The sequence below is a fragment of the Dasypus novemcinctus genome, chromosome 8, assembly GCF_030445035.2.
Source record: "Dasypus novemcinctus isolate mDasNov1 chromosome 8, mDasNov1.1.hap2, whole genome shotgun sequence".
Taxonomy (NCBI): Eukaryota; Metazoa; Chordata; class Mammalia; order Cingulata; family Dasypodidae; genus Dasypus; species Dasypus novemcinctus.
The window spans coordinates 25,365,082-25,389,176 of NC_080680.1; the positions used below are offsets into that span (position 1 = coordinate 25,365,082).

General features: G+C 45.4%; 1 protein-coding gene across 2 annotated transcripts in view; it reads left to right on the top strand.

Annotated features, from left to right (window-relative positions):
- FRMD3 (FERM domain containing 3) overlaps positions 1–24,095 on the top strand; it is a 293,104-nt gene that overhangs the window by 229,470 nt on the left and 39,539 nt on the right. For both annotated transcript variants that reach the window (XM_004449475.5, XM_004449476.5), the window contains exons 11-13: positions 1,947–2,021; positions 2,309–2,377; positions 9,962–10,086. In XM_004449475.5, coding sequence (XP_004449532.1) covers positions 1,947–2,021; positions 2,309–2,377; positions 9,962–10,086 — 269 coding nt within the window. The remainder of the gene's footprint in view (positions 1–1,946; positions 2,022–2,308; positions 2,378–9,961; positions 10,087–24,095) is intronic.

The window sequence follows — 24,095 nt, forward strand, 5'->3', positions numbered from 1 at the left end:
CTTACAAGCTTAGTGTCAAGGCCATGAAAATGTCAAAATCAGGCCTCACCAAGGCGACGCTTTCTTCCTGAAGACCAGCTGCCCGTGATCCTGGACTCTTCTGTCACGGGATCAGGCACGTGGTGGCATCCGCTGGTCTCTTCCTTCTGCGTTTCCTTGCTTTCAGTGTCTTGCTTTTGTGGCGTTCTCTCTTTGCCTGAATTTCATTCTCTTATAAAAGACTCCAGGAAGAGGATCAAGGCCCGCCCTGAATGCGGTGGGTCACACCTTCACTTACGTAGCCTCACTCACCTGAAGATCCTCCTACCGTGGGTCCACACCCGCGGGAGAGATTAAGAACACACTCTTCTGGGGTCCATACTGCTTCAGACAGTGCCCTGCTCATCGTCGGGCTGTCTACGGAGGTGAAGGTGGGGAGGGGTTCTTTGCAAAGAGTGTTACAATGGTTTCCATTGTTTGTTGGCAGAGACCCAAGTTCTCATCAAGGAATTTAACCTATCCTCAAATTTTGACCCTAGCTGTCTCTCCGCTTTCACCTTATTCCACTGTTTTTCTTTCTTCATTAAAAAAAAATCCTCCCTCCCTGTCTCTCCACACACACACAAACACACACTCACACACACACCACCACCACCACGGTGAAACGCACATCTCGTCCTCGCTTTAGTTTCTTGAATGCTCTGCTGGGCCACAGCTCGGGGCTTTTGGACCAGTTGGGTCTCTGCCAGGAACACCCATCATGGCCCTGGTTAACACCTTCCCATGCCAGATGTTCACTAGATCAGCAGTCGCCCCCATCAACCCCCCAATTCTCATTGCATCTTTTCCTTCACCACTCACACCCCAGCAGGTAATTCTCACTCATTGCGTGGTTATTAGGTGCATCTCCCTTCTAGACCCAGCCCTCGGTGGTTGCAGAGACCTGGTGTCTTCCCGCGCTTAGCTGGGGGCAGTGCACGGTCAGTAATTGCTGCCGGGGGGTGGGTGGATGGCTTCAAGTAGCCGAAGGCTGGGGATCCCTGTTCAGGCTGAAATACTAGCTGTGGCCCTGGCTGTGTGCACATCCTTGCTCAGAATTCTGTACAGCCCGTTGTTTTGTTTTCTTCCAAGAGTCTGTGGCTCTCTTTAAATGACCCTGAACTCTGGGCGATCTGCTCTTTTTAACTTCCTGGAGTTAACTGCATAAGCTTTGAACGTGACTGGCGTGGAGGTAGCCCAGCTGTAACGCAGTTTAGCGTCCTGCATGCAGCCGCGGGCCGCCTGTGTTTGGATCGTTTTTCAGAGCGCTGTGGTTTTGTTCTTATTTACGGGTTCGCCTCAGCGGTGCTGAATCAGTGCTTGGCTGAGCTTCTCGATCCTCATGCATCTTAGTCATCTACCCGTGCTGGCTCTTTTAAAAGGGCACCGGGTCACGGCGATTGAAGCAGAGATTACAAAGAGGCCAGGTCACCATGGACACGGGCCCCTAGCGCTCTCCGCTGGGCAAGACGCAGCAAGTGGGTTCTTTGTGACACAGTGACCTATATCGCCGGGAAGCTCTTTTCTGCTGCAGTGTTGCTGCTGGCACAAGCAGGAAAGTGCCAAGTCAAAGAAAAGTGCCATCCTCTCTAATGGCTTTCAAATAGAAAACGGGAAGGAATCCCTTCTGATCAACACCGGGCCTTTTCGCAGACCACCTCCCAGTCGTGTGACCTGAAATCCAATGCGGGGGTCACGACCAGCGTTCTTTGAAACATGGCAGGAGGTAGCTTAAAAAAAAACCAGGTGGCAACATGCGTACAAAAGTAACTGTTCTTTTAGGGAACTTTTGTGTGTTGAGTAGCAAGATACATCATCTTTCTTTTTTGCAGTTGAAATGACTGGATTGCCACAGCTGTGTAGCATGTCCTACTTGTGCTTTTCAGTGCCAACACCACCTCTGCTCTTCTTTTTTTTTTTTCTTAAAGGTATGCAAAATCCAGTCAGATCAAGACTGTTTCCAGCAGCAAGATATTTTTTAAAGGCAGTAGATTTCGATATAGGTGGGTACTGTTAATTCCATTCTGAGGGTGGGGTTGGATGGGGGCAGCCAATTACATTAGAATGTTCTGCTTTTGAATGCGTGCACTGGGGCTTGTGCCCCTGCTTTAGTCTTTCCCTTTTCACTCGTGGAGCTCCTTAGACTCCCCGTGGTAACTCCCCACGTGGAAGAACAGAAGGGGTGGATCCCTCGAGCTGGGTCAAATCATCCTGAAGTTTTAAAAAACACTAAGTAACTCACGCACGCCCTGCGCCTTCTGCACAGATGTTGTGTTTCTGCCTTTTGCAGTGGTAAAGTTGCCAAAGAGGTGGTGGAAGCAAGCTCCAAAATCCAGAGGGAGCCTCCCGAAGTGCACAGGTGAGTAGGGTGGGCCCCGGGGCTTGGGTGGCTTCTGGGATGGGCAAAGGGTTGAAAGTCTTGTTTTTCCAAATGCTCTGTCACCTCGCTGTATGTTACAAGCATCTGGCACTTAAATAAGGGCAAGAGTCTTACTTCCTGGGGGTCTTGGTTTGCCTGACTGCTGCCACAAATCCCACGCCGCGTTGGCTTATACAACCCATGACGTGATTGACTCAGGTTCAGAGGCTGGAAGGCTGCTGCCTCCCGGGGCTGGGGGCATTCTGGCAGGCTGGCTGCCGGCACTCCTTGGGGTTCCTTGGCTTGCACAGCTTCTCCCGTCACATGACAGTGTCCTCTCCTTTCTGGCCTCTGTGACTTCTGGGTTCTCTTTATAAAGGCCTCTAGGGATCTGGATTAAGATCCACCCTCATTCAATTAAAAAGAACTTCAAGAGGTCCTGTTTACAATGATGTATTAATCAGCCAAAGGGGTGCTGATGCAAAATACCAGAAATTGGTTGGTTTTTGTAAAGGGTATCTATTTGGGGTAGGAGCTTACAGATACCAGGCTATAAAGTATAAGTTACTTCCTCACCAAAGTCTATTTTCACGTGTTGGAGCAAGATAGCTGCCAATGTCTGTGAGGGTTCAGGCTTCCTGGGTTCCTCCCTTCCAGGGTCTTGCTTCTCTCTGGATTCTGGGTTCCTTGCTTTCCAGGGCTCCAGCTTCAGCATCAAACTCCAACATTAAGAACCCTCTTAATGTTGCCTTTTACCTATGAGTCCCCACCCCAATGCCCTAATCATAACTCAATCATGCTCAGGTACAGATCAGTTTACAAATATAATCCAATATCTATTTTTGGAATTCATAACCATATCAAACTGCTACAAATGGGTTGATAAAGAAGATTGGTTAAGATTAAGATTCAGAGCATGTGTTTGCTGGGGGTACATAATCCAATTTAGCACATGGGTATAGGAAAGAGAAAAGGAAGGAATGACACCTGCTGCCTGGACAGACAGCTTCTTTCAGCCTTGGTCCAGGCATGGTGCTCTCTTTGGCCTGGGATTCTCCCTCAGATGGATTTGGCCGAACACTGGCTGGAGTGCTCCTGGAGTCCCATCTTGATTTGCTTGTTCTTTGGAAAGTCACAGGCATGGTTGGCTTCAGAGTGTCACGTAAATGAGCTGGTTATGTGTGAGGTGTGGCCATGCCATCTCCTAGCCTGCCCTCTTAGAATTCCATTCCATTCCTGCCTCTTGGCATTTCCAATTGGGTCACTTCCCTCTAGGCTACATCAATCAAGAGGGAGTATTTATTCCCAAGGGCCACTGAGAAATGAGGAACTTAGTCATTATTGGTTCAAAATTACACATCTTTATTAAGGTGATAATACTTGGTAATTCTTAGGAACTGAATATCGTCTTTTCCATGCTGGAATTTTGTTACCATGATGAACACAGTTCATTGTATATCCTAAACCTCAAACATGCTAAATACCTAAAGCTGAACAAATGCACCATCTTTTTAAGTCAAGATAACTGTAAGGAATACTCTTTAGGAAGTTCCCCCACGCTGTTTGGCTCCTATCCTGTCTTACCCATCTTTGGAACTTGGAAGAGTCATGTTTATGTTCAGATTGGCCAAGTGTCCTCAGTGTCCAGGGTGACCCAGTGAACTGGGCGTCTCTGCCCCTGGACCCTCGGGGCTGTTGGGCAAGAAGAAGTCAAGGTCTGTGAAAGTGCTGCTCAGCCCACCTGGTGGGCCTCCAGACCACACCTCGCCCCACCCAAGGGAGCTTCACAATCAGCCTGGGGTCCCACACTGAGGTGTACAGAAAGAATAATTCAAGTTCATTCCTGCTTTTGGATGACCTGGTGGGAAGCTGTCAAGTGAGTCTACAAAAGCAGTCTCTTCTGAGAAGCAGGAGAAAACTGTGAGGGAGGGAAGCTGGAGAACTTAGCTAGGGGCACTTGTGCAATATCTGTGAAAGTCTTACAGTCAATGAGAATAGTCTTTCTAGAGCTCCCTCCTCCCCACCCCAAATTGTGGTTATTCTGTGCAGAAGAAATGAGAAAGACAAAATGATAAAACATTTTATTTGAACTTGTCCAGAATTTTTGAGCTGGAAATGACTTCAGAGTTTGCCTAATTTGATGATTCTATTTTAATAGACGAAGAAACTTGAGTCTTGAAGAAGTTAGGTAGTTTATCCAAGGTCATAAACCTTTGGTGGCAGACCCAAGACTGGAACTCTAGTGTCCTGCCTCTGAGGGCTGAGCTCTTTTCTTTGTAGCACCTGCTACCTTGAAAGCCTTTGGCATTCTCTAAGAAGCTGGAAGGCAGAGTGGCCTCCATAATGTTTCAGCTTCAATTTTATTCTTCTAGTTTGAACCTTGAGTGTTTGATCTTAAAGAAAACAATGATACTCAGTGGTGGGGGAGTTTTCTTGATAGTACAAACAGCATATAGCAGGCGACTGATTTTTACAATATACTTTCAGGAAGACATATTCCAAAAATACATAAGGGTTTCCGAGAGTCTGATAGTTACCAGCTCTGGGTGTTTAAGCCGATTTGGCTCAACTGATAGAGCATCCGCCTACCACATGGGAGGTCCAGGGTTCAAACCCAGGGCCTTCTGACCCATGTGATGAGCTGGCCCATGCGCAGTGCTGATGCGCAAGGAGTGCTGTGCCACGCAGGGGTGTCCCCCATGTAGGGGAGCCCCACGCGCAAGGAGTGCGCCCTCTAAGGAGATCTGCCCAGTGTGAAAAAAGTGCAGCCTGCCCAGGAGTGGCGCTGCACACACAGAGAGCTGATGCAGCAAGATGACATGACAAAAAGAGACACACATTCCTGGTGCCACTGACAAGAATACAAGCGGGCACAGAAGAACACACAGCGAATGGACACAGAGAGCAGGCAACTGGGGGGACACGGGGAAGGGGAGAGAAATAAATAAATAATCTTTAAAAAAAAAGAAAATAAATTTCAACGAATACTTCATTTTTTTTTCTAGTTGAGGTTTACATTTATAAATTAATGGCAAATCAAGATTACTAGATCAGGGCTTCTCAGGCTTTAATTTATGCAGAGATCATCAGGAACCTGTTAAAAGCAGATTCTGGCTGGTGAGGTCTGGGGTGAGGCTAGAGATTCAGCATTTCTAAGGAGCTCCCAGGCGGTGGCTGTATGGCTGATGCATGGAGCACACTTAGCAGAGACAGGCTCTAGGTAATTGGTGGTAGAAGGGGTGAAGGGAAAAATGTAGTGGTAGTGAGAAGCTGCAGAGGGATGGGAAGGGGACACATTCTAAAGTATCATTCAATATACGGTTTCCTTTTTTCTGCCTGTAGTCTTCTAAAAGCCTACAAGCTGTTACTGTCAGCAAACACCTATAGGCCTTTGAGCTAATGGTTGGGATGTGCCTTCTTTCTATGCCTCTGTCCCCTTTTATGAGTGTGTGTAAGTCTATCGAGTTCATAGCCTTCAGGACCTCTCTGGCCCTCAGTTTTTTGCAGTGTCTCAAATCTCTGACAACAAGGAAGAGCTTGTTTAAAGTAGCGAGTCACACGGAGCCATATCCCCCAGCACTTAGCACTGAGTTTGGCACACAGGAGGAGCTCCATAAATATTTGTTGGATGAATGCATGAACTAGTAGTGTGGGATGGCAGCAGCACCTCTGGAATTCACTCAGCTTGGAGATCTGTCCGAGGGCCTGCCGCGGGGACCCTGGGCTCTCCCAAAGGGTGGCAGCACTGCGCTCAGAGCTCTGGCAACGTCACGCTACCTCCCAGTAGCCATTTACATGGGAGGAAACTGTGTCTCTTGAGTAATTATTTTATTTTCAAATTCCTTTGGCTCCTTTGATGTGACTGGTCAAAAGTGAGAGTATATTAGTGAGTGCTCTTCCTCTGGGAGTGGGCAGAGATGACCTTTAGTCGGGAATGGTGAAGATAAGGCCGAGAATAAAGGACCTCAGCTATCTTTCCTCCCACTAGATTCTACTCTCTAGGGAATGGCGAGTTAGCAGACTCCCACTTACCCGAGATCTACGTGTACATACAGAGGGAGACTGCCAACACCTTTTTGGATATTTTTATTTATTTTTTTCAGTAAGAGGCATGGAAGCAGGCCCTCATGTTAGTTCACTGATCGTTGTTGAGGACAGGACCCAAGCAAAGCCGACCCCAGAGGCCCAAGTGAGCCCGGCCTGGCTGCTCAAGGCACCTGGCATAGCGGCCACCACCGAGGGACACCCAGAGGCAGCGTTTTGTCCTTGAATCGAGCACCTGTTTTAAGAGTCATGAAGGGGATTCTAATCTTGTCTGTGTTGCTCACTAGCTGTGTAGCCTTGGCTAAGTCACTTAACTTCTTAGAACCTCAGTTCCCCTCATCCATAAAATGAAATTCATAATATTGCTTGGGCCTAACTTCTAGGGTTTTGTTTTCTGTTTTTAATAGGGATTAAAGTAAGTCCTTTAAAAATTATCAAGTGCTATACAGATGTGAGATGGTAATATGACTATCCTCTCTCACCCAAAACTGGGAAGTTAAAATTTGTAAAATATGTTTATAATTATTTAAAAAATTCTCTAAGATGGACTTTTTAGAAGTTTGGTAACAGGCCAGGACCATTTCACTTCCTTTCACCTCAAGGAATAGTGCTGGAGCACCACAAGCCTTTTTATATGCTGCCGTTTCTTAAAGCCAGTGTTAGAATGTATTCACAGTTCCCGATGGAAAGCTTTCTACCCCACTAGAGGTCTTAATCTACCCTTTCATCTGCAACCTGCTCTCTGCCAGGAGAGCTCCCAGGAATGGGATGCAAAGCAGGTGGGCTGGTGGGTGGACCCTGAGGGTGGGAAAACCTGGTGTGTTTCTCAGTCTGTCCCGGGAAGACCCAGCCATAGAAGCAGTTACACCGGGAACTCAGGGGCAAGGACAGCTGGGTGGCCCACCCTTTAGAAAACTGCCTGACACGGCAGGATGCCGCTGTGCCCAGAGTCCTCTCTAGGGCATGACAGGATAAAATGCTGCAGAAAGGCGGTGCGGCCTTGGAACCAGATCATCTCGGTTTGACTCTAGGACCTGCCCCTCTGAGCATCTTTAGTCAAGTTACATCACCTCACCAAGTCTCAGTTCCTCATCGGAAAATACAGTATTTTTCTTGCCTAACTCACAGGCCTATTGAGAAAAACAAAGAAAAACAAAGGAGTGTATACAAAAGCACTTTGAAAAATTAAAAAAGGGCCTTTCATAAATTCTGGTATTACATTAATAATTAAAGTAACTCGCATGGCCAGCTGTTGCTTTAAATAAATAATGGGGAGGCCTGGCTCAGTGAGCGCAGGGTAGGGCGGCAGGCACTCTGTATCTCCAAGTGAAGAGTGTTGGGCCGAGAGCTGATGGAGAGCGAAAGGCCCTCTGTAAAGGCTCTCTAGGGGCTCCTCCTTGTAACATAAGCAATGATTTCTGGGGAATAGGAGCAGCTGCCAGCTCAGCTGCTAAATGGTCAGAGATGGGCACGGTGGACTCTGAAGGTGACTTCTCCGAGGTCAGGATGTCATGTGGCTATCCCCCACACAGCTGGACATTGTGCTTCACAAAGCTGGAGTCACAGTTGTGAACACCCAGCAGGCCACGGGAAACCTGTGGATGCTCCAGAAATGAGGTCCCCTCACAATAAAAATAGGAACTGATCACGGTACATTTCAATCTCCTCCTTGCTCCTCTTTTCCTTCCTTCTCTCTGCAAGGAATCCCCATCCCCACTTCTTTCCCTGACAAGCTCCACCGCCCTCTCCCGGGCTTCCGTGGAGGGCACCCCTGGCCTCTTCTACCCTGCTCGAGGTAGGGTCAGGTACCCCTCTCTAGTATCCTCGGGGGACCCTCTGACACAGTGCCTGCCTTGAGAGCTTTTCTAACTGGGATTGTAGCATATTAGTGGGTCACAAAGTGAAAATAGTGGTCAAACCAGCACTTTAAACAAAATGAAGTAGTTTAAAAAAGAAAACCGTGAATCACGCATAGCAAGGGTTACTGTTGATGCATACATTTGCCTTGGTTGTATGTCTTCATGTGTACGTGTGTGAGTACTTGGTCGTGATATAAAATGTATTTCTTAATACATGTCTGAGCCAAAAATTTTTTTGAAGATCAGGATTCTAGAGAGTGATTTCCGTAAAGTGAGGACCGTAAGTCCCCAAAACGTGCCAGACTGGTCCATACTTATCAGATGCAAAATAAATGGTTATGGAATGAAATAACAAAGAAAAGGGCTCCAAAGTTAAGGAGAGCTCACATATTTTCTTCCTAGGTGGTAGCAGCTCAGGGCAGGGCGTCTTTCCAATACAAAAAGAGCTCATGGCAACCAGGTCTTCTGCCCCCCATGCCCGACAGACACGGCTGTGCTATGTGGCAGTTCTGTCACCTGGCCAGGGGGACATCCTGTGCCAGTCTGAAATGGCAGTTTGTATCAAGCAGGATTGCACTGGGTTTACTTCCCTTTCAAACCTAAATGCCCCTTAACCAGGTGCCAAGCAGACTCTATAAAGCTCACGTGAGTGGACAGGTCAGTCTCTGCCCTGCAGGCACTTCCCATTCAGCCAGGGTGGGGACTGTTTGTGGGAAAAGAAAGAGAGAGAGCGAGAGACAGAGAGAGAGAGACAGAGACAGAGAAAGAGAGAGAGAGTGAGAGACAGAGAGAAACAGAGAGACAGAGAAAGAGAGAGAGAGAGAGACAGATAGACAGAGAGAGAGAGGATTGTAAGGGGCAATCCAGAAAGGCTTCAAGGGGAAGGAGACGTGGTTTGTCTTTGAGGGATGGGTTGGTGTTTGACAGGGAACATGGGTGGGGGAGGTGCTCAAACACTCCCCTGCAGGCGCCCCGCTTCCCCTTCTGTCAGGGCAGCAGCTGGCCTCCCGCAGCAGCCAGTGCAAATGGCGGCCAGCCGGAGGTCTTGATAAGATGCCTGCACGGCGTCCCTGCCATCTCTGCCCACCACAGCCACTGACACACGTGTGTCCTGGTTTCCAAAGGAGAAAATAGAGCGGAGTTCTGTGGCTGATTGGTGAGAAGGATGTGAATTGAATGGGACTATTAAACAGTGATATTAAACATTGGCTATCTGGCAACACACAAGAGTTGAAGGGTTGAAGCTGTAGAACATCTGTGCCCTGAAGGGGAAGTGGAAGTAAACCCAACCTGGCAGCTTTTTGTTATGGCTGTTGTTCATTTAAATTACTTTGAGCCATGCCCTTCATTCACTTTTCTGCATATCAAGTTCAGTGATACCTGCCTCCCATGCCCTTTTTAAAATGCCCGTGTTGTCACCTACCATGCCCGAGTCTGATGACGTGTGAGTAGATGCATTTTCTTTCACTGTGTTGCACTGGAACACGTGGGCATTTTGTCAGGACCCTAAGGATAAAATACCCAGTATGTCTTGAGTGTTAAGTCATCTTTGCTATTGGCCTCATTCACTGTGTGTGTGTGTGTGTGTGTAGAGGCAGTTTCCAGCTTGGGTGAGATGGAAGGTTCAGCATTTGCAGTGAATCTTGGAAACCAGCTCCATCTGTCTTGTGTCTATTTTCAGAGCCAACATTATTCAGAGCCGCAGTTCCCATTCCTTGAACAAACAGCTCATCATTAACATGGAGCCCTTGCAGCCCCTGCTGCCTTCCCCCAGTGAGCAGGAAGAGGAGCTTCCTCCCGATGAGGGTAAGTCAGCCGCTGCATTCCAGAGGTGGGTTAGGGCGGATGCCAAGGTGAGTCATAAATTGTGTTTTTAGTAAATAAGCTGCTTGCTGGAAAGCCCTGTTATATCAGGAGTACTATCACTTCTTCCTGAAGAGAATGCACTGGAACAAAGTATTCTTGAAATTACATAATAAAGCAATAATGGTGTTAGATCCATGGTCTGGTATGATAACCACTAGCCACACATGGGTATTTAAAATTTAAGTTTAAATTAATACAACTTAATACAATTTAAAAGTCAGTTCCTCCAGTCTCACTAGCTAGATTTCCAATGCTCGCCAGCCACATACAGCTGATGGCTACCACGTTGGACACTGTAGCCCAAGAACATTTCCATCATGGCATAAAGTTCTATTGCATGGCAATGCTTTTGCTCATAATCACAGTTAAATTGGGGATTATAAAAAATTCTCCACAAATATATCTAGCCTGGTCATTTCCTTTCTGCCTCAGTCTTTTGTTCCCTTTTCCAAATCTCACAGTTTTGACACAAGCTAAAATGTATCAGTTCTACTTCAACCTAAAAGTTACTCTTTTTTTTAAAAAAAAAAAACCCTACACATAATGTCTGTCTTTCTAGGCTTCTTTGTTTGCTTTTAAGGATTTTACTTACTTCAGGGAAGAATCTCATCACACTACTTGCTTCAGGCATCTAGTGAGGCACATATTAATATATAACCTCTGAATTTCAGAACAAATTAATTTCAAAGCAAACTGACAACTAAAACATGCACACAAAGTAAACTTATTGAAACCCTGGACACAAATGTAATATGCTTTTTCTTAATTCTTTGTGATTTTGGTTTCATCATTTAAAATCTGGATGCTAGGCAGTTTCAAAAGGGCAGGTCACCCTGTCCCCAAAAGATCACCTTCACCTGTAGTTTTAAGTCAAGAATTCCTTCATGAGGAGAACACTCTTCAGTGCATAATGAGAATGTGGATTATGGCTTGGAATGCAAATACTCTTGAAAAAGGTGGCATCAGCTAATGGGAAAAGTGTGAAGAATTTGTGTAAATCTTTTCTGGAAAGGAAGCTATGATGGCTAGGAAGGGAACTGGACAAATGGGTACCAAAAATACCCTGGGGTGAAGGGAAAGAGTACAAAATATGGAGGACAGGCTCTCAGAAGGCACCTTGTACCCCTAACTGGGCTGCAAGATAATGATAAGGAGAATGATCTTGCATAATGGCCTTTATCATCTTTCTTAACTAACTCTGTAAGTTCCATGCTAAACTAATTTTCTTAGTCCATGGGATCACTTTGGGTCCAGGTAGCTTGTCTACATTTTTTCAGTACCTTTTCTATTTTTGTATGTTTTACAAGTGAAAGAAAAGCAACTTTCATTTATTGTCTCTGATGATTTTCTGGGCTTCATCTCATAAACCTAGAATATTAGTTTGGGTAAAAACCTTTTTTTTTTTCCCCCCAAAATTTTTTGTTTTATCCCAAGATTGAGTGAAGGAAGATATGGCTAATGGAGATGGGGGAGGAGAAAGGGTAGGTCAAGCCTGGCAGTGTGGCTGTGCCTGTCTGTAAAGATGGCGGCCTGGGTGGGAGTGAAGGTTGGAAGGCCAGGCTGGGTGAGCAGTTATCAGGGGCAGTATGCTGTTGCTGCCTTGGGAGTCTCCTTGGATGTGAAGGGGAGCCTGGGCAGGCTCTCCTCTGGACAAATCGCCCTTCAATTAGAACCTGCAATTTTGCCCCCATTTTCTGTAATGAGATTCCACTGCTAAATACTAACCTCATCTTTTACATGGCAAGGGTGTAGACACGAGACAACTATAGTGTCTTAACTTCAGTAAAAAAATAAAATTTCGCCTATTATAAGAATCCATAAACCACCTTTTCAAATTTCCCAGTTATTTTATTTTATTTTTTTATTTTTTTTTATTTTTTAATTTTTTTATTTTTTATTGACTTTGTAATAATATTACATTAAAAATATATATGTGAGGTCCCATTCAACCCCACCCCCCCACCCCCCCTCTCCCCGCCCCAACAACACTCGTTCCCATCATCATGACACATCCATTGGATTTGGTAAGTACATCTTTGGGCACCTCTGCACCTCATATACATTGGTTCACATCATGGCCCATACTCTCCTCTATTCCATCAAGTAGGCCCTGTGAGGATTTACAATGTCCGGTGATTACCTCTGAAGCACCATCCAGGGCAGCTCCATGTCCCGAAGACGCCTCCACCTCTCATCTCTTCCTGCCTTTCCCCATACCCTTTGTCCATTATGTCCACTTTTCCCAATCCAATGCCACCTCTTCTATGTGGACACTGGATTGGTTGTGTCCATTGCACCTTTATGTCAAGAGGAGGCTCAGATTCCACCTGGATGCTGGATGCAATCCTCCCATTTTCAGTTGTAATCACTCTAGGCTCCATGGTGTGGTGGTTGTCCTTCTTCACCTCCATCTTAGCTGAGTGTGGTAAGTCCAATAAATCAGATTGTAGGTGCTGGAGTCTGTTGAGGCTCAGGATCTGGCTATCACATTGTCAGTCCAGAGATTCAAATCCCCTAAATATATCTTAAACCCCAACATTAACTGCACCTCCAGCACATTAGCATGAAAGTCTTATGAAGGGAGATCCCATCTAAGTCCAGATTCATCACACATAAACACCATTTCCAAAGAGGGGCCATCTGCCCTGGTAGTTAACCCCATCGGCCATGACCATAACTCCCATGGGTCTCTTTATTTCCCAGTTATTTTAAAGATACATCTTAAATTCATTCAACAGCTGTAAAGTCAAACTGATAGGTCTGTTCCTTAAAAAGTCCAAAATAGCTCTATAAAGATCCAATAAAATTCTTTCCCCTAGGAGATCTGTTCCCTTATAGGACATCTTCTCAGGTTTGAGGCTCAGGCAAATCCTAACAGCCTCCAGTATGCAGGATCAGTTTAAAAGAAAGAGCGGTAGAAATGACCACAGTGTTACGTGTCCAGAAAATAGAATGAACCTCCCAGTCTAGAGAAAGAGCAAAATCATCTGAGACAGCAGGAAATTCAAAGTTTTGATTCCCACAGTGGACCTGACTCTGTGTTCTTGATACTGCTATAACTCAGTTACTATTTTAGAGTCAAATTCCTCTCCACGTCTCTTGTCTTTGGTGTCGGGCAAGGGTTTGGAGTTTCCGTAGGAATAAATGCTTATTTTATAGGCTTATACTTCTCTGAGAAGAGAGGCGGTGAACAAAGCTCTAAACAAAGATGCTTCTGCCTTTGGGGGTGGCTGCTGTTTCTGAGCTTTCATACAATATGGTGCAATGAATTTTGTTCCATCCTTGTATTTTTATATTGTATTACTTTTATGTGTGAGCAAGGGTCAACTTGAAAAAGGCTAGGGGTTCACTCATTCCTTAATACAACAAATACAACTTATGCAGCTTACAGACCACACTTACTGTGTACAGTTTGCTGGCTCATGTAAAGATGAAGACACTTTCTTCTTGGGGTGCTCACAGCCTGGTGGGAGATAGCAATGGGATCACAGAGATGATACGTAAGTTCTGACTGGACTGATTGAACTGCACGTTCACTTTTTTCTTTTTTGCCTGCCTCATTAGGTAGTTCCTTCAGCTGCCTGCAGAGCATCTTGTTCATTGAGTCCTATTGGGGTGGTTGCCATAAAATGGGTGGGCAAAGAAATGAGTGGACAAGACCAACAGGCATAGTCTTGAGATCTATCCAGGTTGTCCAGCTGTCCCTGACGTGTGGGTAGAATCGGGAAGAGGGGTCGGGGGCATAGGGAAAGGTAAGGTGAGGCAGCAAGTTCAGAAAGAGCCAGGTCACGGCAGGTTCTGATATGACTTGCTGGAGACTTTAGCCTTATCCTGAGGCCAGCATTGAGGCATTGAAGGATTTCAAGCACGGAAATGACCTCATTGGAACTGTATTTTAGATCATTCTGTGGTGGTGTGGAGAGGACAGAGTAAAGACAGGTATGGCCAGAGCAGAATTTCTCAGCTTCAACACTACTGATATTTTTGGCTGGATGATTGTTGGGGCGCTTCTTGTGCATTATGGGATGTTTAGCAGCATCTAGGGGCCTCTACCCCCTAGATGCCAGTAGCACCTCTCCTGTTGTAACAACCAAAAATGTCTCCAGACATTTCCAGGTGTACCTAGAGGACAAAATTGTCCTTGGTTGAGAACCACTAGGCTGGAGGAACAGAGACCACACAGAAACCATTGCAATAGCTGGGGAGTATATAAGCAAAGGCAGAGAGAGTGGCCCTAGCGAGAAGGTGGTGGGTTCAAGACATGCTATCGACAGAGTTGTCAGATCATGGTCGCTGATTACATGGCAGATATGAAGCCCGTGGCCTCACACTGTCCAGGTCCTGCTCTTGTTTGGAGAAAAAACTTCAACCTCTTTATTTTAAAGAGGACAGTTTTCAGACACAGGAAGGTGTTAGTGACCTATCAGCATCACAGGGGGAGCCAATGGCAAAACCCACTTAGATATTGGAGAGAGTTAGTCCTGGGTGTTGTTCACGGAGCTTCAGCCCAGAGAGGAGGACACCCCGTGCTCACCCTTGATGCCCGCCTCGTGGCTCAGCTGCTGGTTGGTGGGAGTTTCAGATCACACATTTTGGAACTGGATGCGTAAACAGATCAAGGTCAGCAGCCCAGCTCCTGTTAATTCCTGAGTGGTCAGGTTGGAAGGGGAAAGAAGGTCTGAGCCCTGACCCTTAGAAGCTCCGTGTCCGTGAGTTCAGGGGACGATCACGCGGCACCTTGTCTCAGATGAGCGCCGAGGAGGCGGCATCTCTGCTGCCTCTGTGACTCTGAGGTCATGACCACCCATTTGTTGGACAAGCTCTGTTCATTCTTCCCAGAACTCCAAGGTTTTTGAAGACAGCTGGGCAGAGCACTATTGCTCAGAGCAACCCAGAGGGGCTCTGGAAGAACGGGTGACCCCATTCACCTTAGTGACAGCTGGAGGATTAGCTCCAAGTTGGCTGCGTCTGGGTAGAGAAAAAACAAAATCAGTTCCTAGGCACCACTTGGCAACAGGAAAGTTTTCATGTCACCCAAAAGTTGCCTGGATACAGATCCGAGTAGATGAGTGCTGTGGAAAACTTTAGACGAGAATGGCAAACCATTTGAAAAGTGCCACATAGAGTATAGGAGAATTTTGAGAGAAGAAAACTTTGAGTGGGAGTTTTTCTGGGTGCAATGACATTTTTAGGAGCCATTAATCTGAATAAATTTATATGCAGAATGGACCAGGGTCCCTATAGTGTAGCTACTGAAATGATTGCGTGTTTTGTTGGTGGAATATATTTTACCTTAATGGAAAATGCTGCATTATAGTATGGAAGGGGAGGGAAATAGATCACAAGAGCCTTGGCATTTGACAATTACTGACACAAAGTGAAGGTAATTCTTGTCTGCCATAGCAATGGTGCAGAATGGCATAGTTTAACAGGTAGAAAGCCATGTGTTTTTTTCCCCCTTGGAAGACAAAACTAAATTCAAGTTGAGAATGTTTGACATCCTCCTATTGACAAAACAAAAGCACAGTGGCCACTCCAGAATTTCTATAAACGAGTGTCATGGGGTGGCAATTTAGTTGGATGGAGAGATGGCTTGAAGCTGAATTTGACTATGATTGAGAAAATGTCTAAAGAATAGTTAGAGATTAAGGGTGGTGAAACTAATCCTCCAAGTCAACCCTTTAAATGAGTGTGTGTGTGTGCCTGCCTGTGTACATCTATCTGGATGGGTGTTTAAAGAGTTGTTTAGCCCTAACCATAGACTACCTAAGGTGGCTTCACTGAAATTCTAGAAAGTCTGTATGCAAACATGTGACGGCATTTTGGGCATATTAAAAGAGAATTGTCCTCATCCATGAGACGTGCCACACCCTGGATCCCAGCCCACGTAACAGGTGACTCATGGGGCCAGCTGTATTTTCCATGTGCAAGTCCTTCAATGTCATACCGGAAAGAGCCTTTTGTTCACTATGCAGTTGCTCCAACTCCATCACCGTGAAGCCTCTGACAACCCCGGGCTTGTAGGGTTACACTGATTGTCTCATCGCAGAGTGTAGTTTCCTCTCTACTTATCTGATATGAAAATTCCTCTCCCTCTTTTTTACCTTTGTGGAATTTCATGCCAATGCCTCAAGACAAATTTGCTCTTCTGAGGACGTCACTGTCTTTCTTCCCCGCCATTTCCCCTGGTGCTAGCCATTTCTTTTTTCTGGCTCAGGTGTGTTAGGCCACATGCATTAGGAGACTTTCCATATTTTACTGTGGTTTTATGTGCATATATCTATATATCTTAAAATTTGCCATTTTAATCATTTTTAAGTGTACAATTCAGTGGCATTAATTATATTTGCAATGTTGTGTTGCTGTAATTGTATTTACATCATCACTATCATTACCAACATTTTTCGTCACCCCACATGGAAACTCTATACCTATTAAGCAATGATTCCCATTCCCCACTTCCTCCAGCCCCTTATAACCTCTAATCTACTTTCTGCCCTTTAAATTTATTTTAAGTATTTCATATGAATGGAGTCATACAATGTTCTTTTGTGTGTGGCTTCTTTTACTTGATATAAGGTTCATTCCTGCAGTAGCATATATCAGAACTCTGTCCATTTTTTAAATTGCTGAATAATATTCCATTGTGTGTACATATCACATTTATCCATTCATCTGTTGGTGGGCACTTGGTTTGTTTGTACCTTTTGGCTACTGTTAGTAATGCTACTGTGAACATTTGTGTACAGACATCTCTGCGATTCCCTGCTTTCAATTCTTTTGGGTATATACCTAAGAGTGGAATTGCTGGGCCACATGCTAATTCTATGTTTAAGTTTTTGGGGAACTTTTCCACAGTGGCTGTCCATGTTACATCCCTACAACAAGGCAAAGTTCTGTTCTGGGATCTTTGAAATTTCTTTGATGTTATGCTCCATACAACAGTAGGACTGGCTTATAAACCCTGGGGTACCATCTTGCCCCTTGTAGTTACTGCTACCTGGTGACCACAGACCAATGAGAACCAATTCTAATTGCATTTGTCCCTATGACAGGGTTTTGTGATTGTTCTTATTTTCTGATTACAAGATCTTTCAGAAATTTTGGGAAGTACAAAAAGCATAAATTAAAAAAATCACCTCCCCAGATTATCTCACCTCCTGAAGTCAGTCGATGTTAATGTGTTAGTAATTTCCTTCCCTATGCATTTTAAGGCCATCGTGATCATCTTGTATGTACAATTTTTAAAATTCCTGCTCACTTAATGTTGAAATCTTTAGTGTAAAAAAACATATCATAAAGCAAAGTGCAGGCCAAATAATGAATTGGGAACTGCAGACAAATCTGCAGTTAATATCCCGCATTAGAAGGAACATCATTCAAAGCTCTGTAGTAAGCATCCGTTCAGCTCTGCACACGTTTCACGTCTCCTCCTCTCTCTCATTTAAGGGGTCCACAGTCCCCACTGATAGAAAGCCCACACACAGCCGCCGAGGCTGCTTCTGCAGGATAGGAGGCCTCCCTAGAGGTGAGGGTAAATTCTGGTTTTATTTAGAACTTCAGAATTGGATTAGCAAAGTCAAAGTTCAGCATTCATCTTCACACCTATTGAATTCCAGAAGAAAGCCCCACACTTTGGGTTAGCAGCGCTTCTAGGGTTGAAGATGCCAAGGACAGCTCAGGGATGAGAGAAAGGCTTGTGTGAGCTCTGCAAATTCACATTTCCAAGACTCTTCAAAAGCTTTTCGTCCTCCCTTTTTTGTGCTTTTCTTCGAAGTTTGTGTCACCTGTGGAACCCTGGTTTCTGGCATTTGGCGACATCTACAGAGAGTCCTCACAAGATGTTTGTATCACTCAAAAGAAATAGGTGAAATTTTAAGAGTTTACTGCACTGTAAGGAAGCTAAATGCCTCTTGCTGATACAATTTAAGTGCATTTTATCTCAGTGTATTTCACATCATAAGATTCCAATCGTGTGCATCATTTCAGTTCTATTCCCCATAAATAGTTCCTTTTATTATATATTGTGTTCCTCAATTGAAACATAGCAGTGTTTCAGGTGGCTATAATATTTTTGCTGTACTGCCTTGGGCAAAGTGGGGAAATATACATTCTGGTTGCAGCTCCTCTACCCAACAGCTGGGTGTCCTTAGACAAGACTCTCCCCCACTATGAGCCTCATTTATCTCCTCTATAAATCAAGAAGATTGGATGTGGGCAACTCTGAAATGTTTTCTAGATCTAAACTCTTTGATTGTTTTGCTTAATACTAAAGTCATACATTCACAACTGTGGCTTGAGTTCTTTTAGTGCGAGTTGCAATTTGGGGATAGGAATAATTTTTGTAACCTCTTAGGGTTCTCAGAAATGTTGAGGGTAATTTTAGCACAGGAATTGGCAAAAGCTGCCCACTGCCAGTTTTTTTTTTTTAAATACTATTAATTCTAATTCTCCACTATATTTATTTATTTATTTATTTATCTATCTATCTATCTATCTCCCCCCTCCCACCACACCCCCCCCCCATTGTCTGTTCTCTGTGTCTATTTGCTGTGTAGTCTTCTCTGTCCGCCGTTGTCAGCGGCATGGGAATCTGTGTTTCTTTTTGTTGCGTCATTTTGTTATGTCAGCTCTCTGTGTGTGCGGCGCCATTCCTGTGCAGGCTGCACACTTTCTTTTGCGCTGGGCGGCTCTCCTTATGGGGCGCACTCCTTGCGCGTGGGGCTCCCCTACGCGGGGGACACCCCTGAGTGGCACAGCACTACTTGGGCGCATCAGCACTGCGCATGGGCCAGCTCCACACGGGTCAAGGAGTCCCGGGGTTTGAACCTTGGACCTCCCATGTGGTAGATGGACGCCCTAACCGCTGGGCCAAGTCTGCCGCCCCCCACTGCCAGTTTTTTCCTACCCTCAAGCTAAGAATGATCCTTCCCTTTATAAATGGTTATATTTAAATGACTGTGTAAGTACCTACATAATATCCTTTGCTTTGCCTCTTGGTCCTTAAAGTCTAAAATTTACTACCTGGCACTTTATAGAACAAGTTTACTGACCCCTGATCTAGCACAAAGCAGTGGGATTCTCTACAAATGAGAATGCTCAGAGAGGTAGGGCAGTTTGTCCAGCATCACACAGCAGGGGTCCTTGTTCTCCAATTCCTAACTCAGGCATCTGAGATGGCATCAAACACATCTGAAATGATTCGACTCCTTTTCACTAAGACAAAACCAGTTACAAAGGAACTGCATTAATTTTTCAATTACATTAAATGAATTATCAAAAGAGACAGTTCATTTTATGTAAATGCAGGGAATTTCTGGTTCAGGGAGAAGTGCTTCTGTGTATTCAGGACAGCGTGTGAGCCTTTGGAATCCACCCCTAGGCCGCCAGGACTAAGTGGACACTCAGAGACTCTTCCATCACGTTGGTAAGTGGTACCCTCCCCCAGGAATGCCTGGCCAGGAGGCTGTGGACAGAGTGTGCCTCCCCACACAGCCTCACAGCGGAAACAGGCTGCAGTGGAAACAGGCATCCGGCAGGGAGGCTGGCTCCGTCCTGGGAATCAATGTTCTGGTTTTTAAAGCTGGCTTCATTAAATAAGGAATGATTTGTTTAGGACTGGAGCGCTAAGTACTCATGTGCTCAGAGTCTTTGAGTTCAGGATCTTTACGTTATTAGAGGAAGCAGTTCAGTAGCAGAACTTCCCAAATCATCGTTCCTGTTCAGGGTGGCATTTCATACCTGAGTATTAGTGATTGATTGCTTTAAAGGATGTCCTGGGACTCGATTCAGCTGGTGTGGAAAGTAGGCCAGTCGAGTGTCACATGAAGCGATCCGGGCACCGTCCTTACGGGCTGGAATTTGAGCCAGAAGACAGCTTTTGTGTGGCCAGCGCTGACGGAGCGTGGTCTGCACAGGGAAGGAAACTTTTCTTGGCACTTAGGCACATAAACCCTCCCACCACTTCCCCAAGGAACGGCAGGAGAGGATGAGTGAAGGCCTCCCTGAACCCACGGCCATCGGAAAGCAGGGCGATCATGCTCTGAGCTTTAGATGCCTGCCGCAGTCTGCCTGGGGCTCGCTTTCCTAGCGTTTCTGTGGGTAGGTTGGTAGTGAGTGCTGAGTCATTGTGTTTCTGGTGACGGGCTTACACTGGGGCAGCGCCTCACAGAATGGTCCTTCTTCCCCTCTCTTCTCTGAAGACCCAGGCTCCGTTGTGTGGGAAACAGTGCTGGGCAGCGTTTAGGGAGGTCCGTGATGGTAGGTCCACGCCTGTGTGGGAGAGGTCAGGAAAGAAGCTGGTCGTTTGGGACAGGCTGGGTTTTGGGAAACGCCCTAGGGTGCATGCAGAGGGGTTAGACTCCCGGTGGTGTGGCTGATAGCCCTAGAGCGCGGCTTCCAGGGCAGGGTCCCTGTGCAGGAGGGATGGAAAATGAGCCATTGGGGGCGGGGAGCGAGGAACTATTGGGACTGCTGTTTCTCTTTTACTTCTGTCACTTCCCTATAAAATTTCTATTTGATAGATTTTATAATGGATGTCATATGTGAATGCAGCTGTTCCCATATCTAATTTATAAATACACATTTACTGGTAAGCATAGGCACCCTTTCCCCCGCCAAAAGGTTTGGATGCACCTGCTCTAGATCTTACAAATGCATCTGCAAAGGAAGGTCCAGGGGTGTGGTCTCAAAACTATGAAATCCCTGTTCATGTCAAAACTCCAGATTCCTAAGAGAGATGGGAGATGTGTCTGCTCTAGTTAGGCTGGCGACACGCTACTTTACACGCTTTTGGCCTTCCACTCTCGAATGCCAGGGTGAGTCACCCCAGTACAATCCAGGCCTTGGCCAGGCTGGCCTGTAGGTGCTGGTCACTCTCTTTACATGCTCTTTGGTGGCCCCTGAAATGCTCATTTACATGGTTGTTGGATTCTGCTCTTTGAGTGGGCACTGAATACAATATTGATGGGGATTCTCTGGGGATGGAAGGAGCATTGGATAGAGAGTAAGAGGGCCTGGGCTTTCTTTGTCTGCAGTTTCTCTCTCTCTCCCCCCTTCCCTCCCTTCATTCCTTTCTTTCTCCTGTCCTCCCTTCCTCTCCTTCCTTTCTCTCTTTCTCTCATTCATTTATTCAATAAACATTTACTTATTTCCTGGTCTATGCTAGACACAAATAACACCTGGCTCTTATTTCCTCTTCTGCAAAACAAGGTGAGGTGATTTCTAAGGATTCTTCCCACTTTGACTTTCCTTTAACATTTGGAATTCCCCCCCAAACTATTGCTATTCTTAAATATGTGCTTTTGGGTCATTTGTCTGTGCCTCTGAAAAGTGCAGGCATCTTTTTTAAGATTGTTATTGAAACAGTAAGGATAGGGCACACTGATATATAAAAAGGGGGTTAATTTTTTTTCCCTTTTCTTTTTGTGAGTTACAAGTTTCCAGTATAAACTTGAAAGTTAATAGCAGCTCTCTTAAAAGGGAATATAAAATGCAATTTTCCACTTGAAAAAGGCCTCACTTCCTTTAACAGCTCTCCTCAGAATGGCAACTCCGTGGGAACTTCTATTCGTTTGACCCCAAATCTCTGCTTCAACATTAGAAATGCAAGAATGGGCAGATGCTTTGGCTGAAGGAAAAATTAACGTGGTTTTCAGGATGATGTGCTTAATAATTTGAACGGTGAATGGAAATCTTGCCATCAAATAATGGAGTGTCTCCATTCAGAAAATAGAGCGTCCCTTGTGGTTTGTGGTCTCGTCAGTCCCTGCCCGTCTTCCTGGCTCATGGCCCCCCTGGCCACAACTGAACAACTCGGCTGCTAAACACAGGCTCAGCCACTCTCCTCCCACACCAGACTGGAGGACCAGTCTTACCTTCAGGTGGGAGGGAACGAAGAAGCACGAGTCAGCCCTTTGGACTGAGTTTCTAGTCCTTCTCTGTCTTTAGTTCCATTTCTACCTCTGGACTGACACCAGCATTAAGTATTCACCCACAATTTTGGTTTTTAATTTTTCAATTTTGTTTTTTACATTTCCCTTGCCCCAGATGGCTACCTCATCCGTCTTGTTCTTTGTTTGTGCTTGTTGTCTGCTTGCCATGTCTCCTTGCTGGGTTGCTTGTCTTATGTAGGAGGCACCTACATGACTGAACCCAAGACCTCCCATGTGGGAGGTGGGTGCCCAACCACTTGAGTCACATCTGCTCCCTGTTCATTGTGTCTGCTCACTGCATCAGCTCATTGTATCACCTCATCTTCTTTAGGAGGCACAGGGAACCAAACATGGGACCTCCTGTGTGGGAGGCCAGCACCCAACTGCTTGAACCACATTTGCTCCCCCACAATTTTATTTTTAATGGGCATAAATTATACACAAACATAGAAAAAATATGTCTTCTCACCTCTTGCCAACTTATATGTAATAATGTCTCTCCTTGTAGCTTGGCAAAAGCTGAGTTTAACAATTTTAAAAATCTTTGATCAGCAGCGGACTTGGCCCAGTGGTTAGGGCGTCCGTTTACCACATGGGAGGTCCACAGTTCAAACCCCGGGCCTCCTTGACCCATGTGGAGCTGGCCCATGCGTGGTGCTGATGCGCTCAAGGAGTGCCGTGCCACGTAGGGGAGCCCCACATGCAAGGAGTGTGCCCTCTAAGGAGAGCCGCCCAGCGCCAAAGAAAGTACAGCCTGCCCAGGAATGGTGTCACGCACACGGAGAACTGACACAACAAGATGATGCAACAAAAAGAAACACAGATTCCCATGCTGCTGACAACAACAGAAGCGGACAAAAAAGATGACGCAGCAAATAGACACAGAGAACAGACAACTGGGCTGGGGGCGGGGGAAAAGGGAGAGAAATAAATAAATAAATAAATCTTAAAAAAAAAATCTTTGATAATTTGAAAGGCAAAACTTAGGATGTTGGACATTTTTCTAGCATATAATGGCCTTTTGTTTTTCTCTTTTTGAGCATGCAACTAGAACGCAAGAGAGAAATCCAAGTGGCTAGTGTGTTAGGCAGAAGGATTGGGCCCTACTACCTTTAGCTTCTTAATTACATAGCATCAGTGCAGGGAGGCCACAGTTCCAGAAAAGCCTGGTTCTTTTCACAGGGGTACACAGATGCTCTCTTTCTTAATTTAATCCCATCTGCAAAGCTATTGGGAAAAACGGACAAAAAAAATGCCGTTTATTTATGCCATCTGATTTAATTTCTTTTACTCAGAGAGAAATGGTTTCTCTCTAGTGATGGCTTGTGCCTGAAGGGAGAAAAATAATAAAGCAGAAGTGATGAGAAAACAAATTCATTCTGTATAGAGAAAAAGGAAATAGATTCTTGGGGATACGACACACAACCCAAAGGATGCTGTTTTAACTGGGGCCAGGACAGACAGTGTTGTCACCCATCACTGCTTCTGGGGGAAACCTTTGGAAGCTACCCTGACATTTGACAAATTTATACTATCAATAAGTTGCCTATCTTTTTTGAAGTAATGGAATTCTGTTCAAAGTGAATAAAGGAAAAAGACTTCACTTTAAGCCTTAGTTTCAAACTAGGTAAAGGAAAAACACTTCGTTTATATGGAAGGAAGAATTGGAAGTGTAGGTAGATGTGGTCAGCAAGATGGTTTAAATTCCATGGGAATTTCTTGTCCATGTTTCTGGAGAATACATTGTAGTGATGAAATTCCTACTCCCTGCCCCAACTCTGTGGGGGATTTTGAGCAGGTTCTGTCAATCCCAGCTTGGCCAGCTATGGGTGGTTTCCCTTCATGTTCTTCCCTCCCCAATAGGGGGTTAACTCTAGGCATTCAGACCCTTTATTCATGGAGTCTTAAGAGTGCCTTGGACCATCAAGGAAGGGTGTTGCTTATCCTGTTATATCAGAGAGGAGTGGGCATTCACATTCCTGCACAGAGTATGGGTTGTATGTTGGTTTGCTAGGG